Source organism: Tupaia chinensis, unplaced genomic scaffold (assembly GCF_000334495.1).
Source record: "Tupaia chinensis unplaced genomic scaffold, TupChi_1.0 Scaffold000392_1, whole genome shotgun sequence".
NCBI lineage: Eukaryota > Metazoa > Chordata > Mammalia > Scandentia > Tupaiidae > Tupaia > Tupaia belangeri.
This window is the reverse complement of record NW_006159894.1, coordinates 819-4,037: the sequence shown is the minus strand read 5'-3', so window position 1 is coordinate 4,037 and position 3,219 is coordinate 819. Positions and strand designations below refer to the sequence as shown.

General features: G+C 41.7%; 1 protein-coding gene across 1 annotated transcript in view; it reads left to right on the top strand.

Annotated features, from left to right (window-relative positions):
* Positions 1 to 2,829, top strand: part of MIS18A (MIS18 kinetochore protein A) — a 3,182-nt gene extending 353 nt beyond the window's left edge. Inside the window, exons 1-2 of the mRNA XM_006153939.3 lie at positions 1 to 26; positions 2,759 to 2,829. The exon at positions 1 to 26 is cut by the window's left edge and continues 353 nt beyond it. Coding sequence (XP_006154001.2) covers positions 1 to 26; positions 2,759 to 2,829 — 97 coding nt within the window. The remainder of the gene's footprint in view (positions 27 to 2,758) is intronic.
* Positions 2,830 to 3,219: the final 390 nt, after the last annotated feature.

Genomic DNA, 3,219 nt, shown 5'->3' with positions numbered 1-3,219 from the left:
GGATACCAATTGCATCCTGCTGCGCTGTTAGTCGGGGTCGGGCCGGGGATCTTGGGGCCGCCCTCTTCCCAGGTGCGCTGCACCTGGGCGGCACCGGAAGGAGGGGGAGAGCTCCTTGTGGCTACTCCGGGCGCTTAGTAACAGGGAAATCTGAGAGGACGAGCTTCTCAGGAAAAGGGGAGGAGGAGGGTCACTCCTGCATTTGGGCTCATGGGTGACCTTTTTCTGGGGTCCCCCATCCCAGAAGAGCAGCTGGTGAATCAGCGTCGTTGTGAGCATTACTTAGAAACTGATGACCAACTACAGATCGTTGGCATTTGTGGTGAAGCCAGTACGTTACTCCCCCAGAAATTTGCGGGCTGCTAATGATTTTTCTGTGATATTGTTAGTGTTTTTTGTTTGTTTGTTTTTGTTTTTAAAGCAATTAAGATTTTTCAGCTGCCTGCTTCCTGCAGAGGGATGTCATGATTGATTTCTCAGATCTCATTGGTTTTATCCGCGATGCCTTTGCACTCTCAAGTGTTAGAGCCAGAGAGTTGACTGAACACCTTGGTACTAAGGGGGGTAAAGGAAACTTGCAAGGAAAACACCAACAACTCCATTAAAATTGGAGAAGAAAGAAGATGTAGTAAAAGTTAAGAACAAAACAAGAGGGAATCCAGCTTTTTGTCCTGGTTACTCCTGTGTTTTCCCACCATTCTCTTACTTTGCTGTTTTCACAGCAGTTACTTAGGGTTTAAGTGTAAAAATGGTGTGAATTGGTGTAAAAAGGGCTGTTCTTTTTGGACTTGAGATCTTCAAGATGAAGTTTCTGCTCTGCTAGAATTCTGTAAATTTTAATGGTAGAGACTCACCACCAGCTCATTGATGTTTGTAGATTATTTTCTTTCCTGAGGTGTAATATTGGGAATAAACAAGCATACCAGTGTCCACTAGTTAACTGGAACTTTCTGGGACCCGCTGTTTTTCAGAACATATATTTTCCATAGTGATTCACTTGTCTTACTCCTCTGCTCCTATTAAAATCAAGCAGTGCAGAAGAGTGTAAAAGTAAAAAGAATTCATACCCTGACCTCTATGCTTCCTCCATGAAGCCAAGAGTTCCGCTTGCCGTATTCTTTAAGTTCTAGTTGCCTTATTCTTTATTCTCATTTATACTTTCAGATATGCTCCATGCAAGTGTGAGCGTACTTAAACATGTAAAGTTTTTTTTTTTTTTTTGAGAGATTTTTGCTATAGGGCGCGTGCGCTTGCCAGACAGAGAGAGACAGAAAGCGAGAAATCATCCTCCAGGGAGGATGGCCACGCTGCAGTCCCTTCTCCTCCATTCTCCTCTCAGGATCTTGGGCAATAGCTTTCATATTCTTGAAGTGTTTTATTAATTATTGTCAATGGTTCCTCCCATCCCCTGCCATCCCCATAAAGACTTCGGGTTTGAATGCTTAAAAATATTTTCTTGTTTGTATGCCAAGCTGGCTGCATGTAGTTCTTGGTCATGTTATTGGCTTTTTCCAGGAACAGAGCAGCAGAGTCCTTGAAGCTAATGTGGTCACAAAGTAGAATAAAGATAAGATTTAGAGAGGAAGAAGGGACCAGAAAATTCAGGGCCTTGTAGCCCATTCCAAAGAATGGGATCTAGTAAGTGAAGAGTTTGGGCATAGTATCCCTTTTTTTAAGTTAATTTTGAGTGTGAGAGAGAGAGCGCATGCGAGAGAGCGTGATTCAGCAGTGTCTTGCCACTCCTTGATTCTTCACCTCACCACGTCCCTCCCCTCCAGCCATACAGAACCACACATTGCATTGAGGTCAGCTGGGGGTATGAGCCTTCCCACTAGCTTCAGGTCACACAGTGATATCCCACTGTTGATGCCAGTTGGCTGGGCCAGGACCCTGGTTTTTCTTTGGAGAAAGCACTGAAGGGAGAACAAGCATGAAGTGGGGATGTCAGTGAGGAATGAGTGCAGTAGTGCAGGCATAGGTTTGGGGACAGAAGTGAGAGTTGACACTATCTGTGGAGTGAATTTTGGTGTATAGGATGAAAAGATGAAGGATCAAGAATGAAATCCCATTTTTTATTTGAGCAACCAGCTAGCTGGAGGTGGAATTTACTGAGTTAAGGTAGACAGTAGGAAAAAGTGAAATCCAGAGTCTGTTTCGGCCCTTTTGCATCTGATGGACCTTCTTCATTTCCCTCTATCTTCCACCCTGTCTTTTAGTGTGTCCTATCCCTGGATCCTCCACAAATGTTTTTTTGGTGCTTCTGTGGTCCAGCTGTGACCCCTGTCCTAGTTATTATCTAGATAAAAGATTTTTGACTAGGATCCTGAGGACCCTCTCAATTACATTTAGAGAATGAACTTTGCCTTCGAGATCTGGGGATGTATGCATTGATGTTTAGCTTCTTCCTTGGTTTTGATTCTAGTTTCACTGTATCTGGCAGATACTCTTTGTAGTCTGGGATTTGAGCTTTTAATTGTTTAAGTTTCACTGTTGATCAAATTTTCCCTTCTAGTTCTATTAATTTTATTCATGTCATTGGTTTTTAGGCAAGGGAAGGAAATAATACCTGCCATCTTTTCCTGTAATATCCCTGCACATGTCGTTTTGAACCACCCTTGTGTGTGTGAGACTTTAGACTTAATTTTCCTGGCCCTTTGAGTTCTAAAACAGAAGTTGGACAGACATGTCTGCATATGTATTATAACAAAACACATTAATAAATTATTGTTGCTATAAACTATTGTTGCTTTTTTCCAAGGTGTTTCCTGTAATGTTTCTGTGGATAAGGAACAGAAGCTATCTAAACGTAAAAATGAAAATGGTTGGTGAGTAAGGTTGTATCTGTGTTAGAGAAAATGTTTATTTTCACATGAAAATTTGTCACTACCAGTAAAAATTGTTTTCATGATAATCATTATAAAATATTCCTTCAAATAAATCAATTCTAAATGTTGATGGGCCCCTTTTGGTATTGAGGTTGACAGATTTCTGTGTGTTTTTTTTGTTTTTTTTTTTTTAAAGTTTATTTACTTCTTCAGAGAGAGAAATGGACTCCCAATAGGATTTTTACCCTACAATCTACCTCCGATGTTAAGCTGGTCTGTGTCATGGGCACATACACCCTATGTGCTCAGGGAGGTCCAGGACACAAACCCATAACCTTTCCCATCTGGGTCCAGTTGCATTATCAACCCTGATCAACCCTGAGTTTATAGTGTG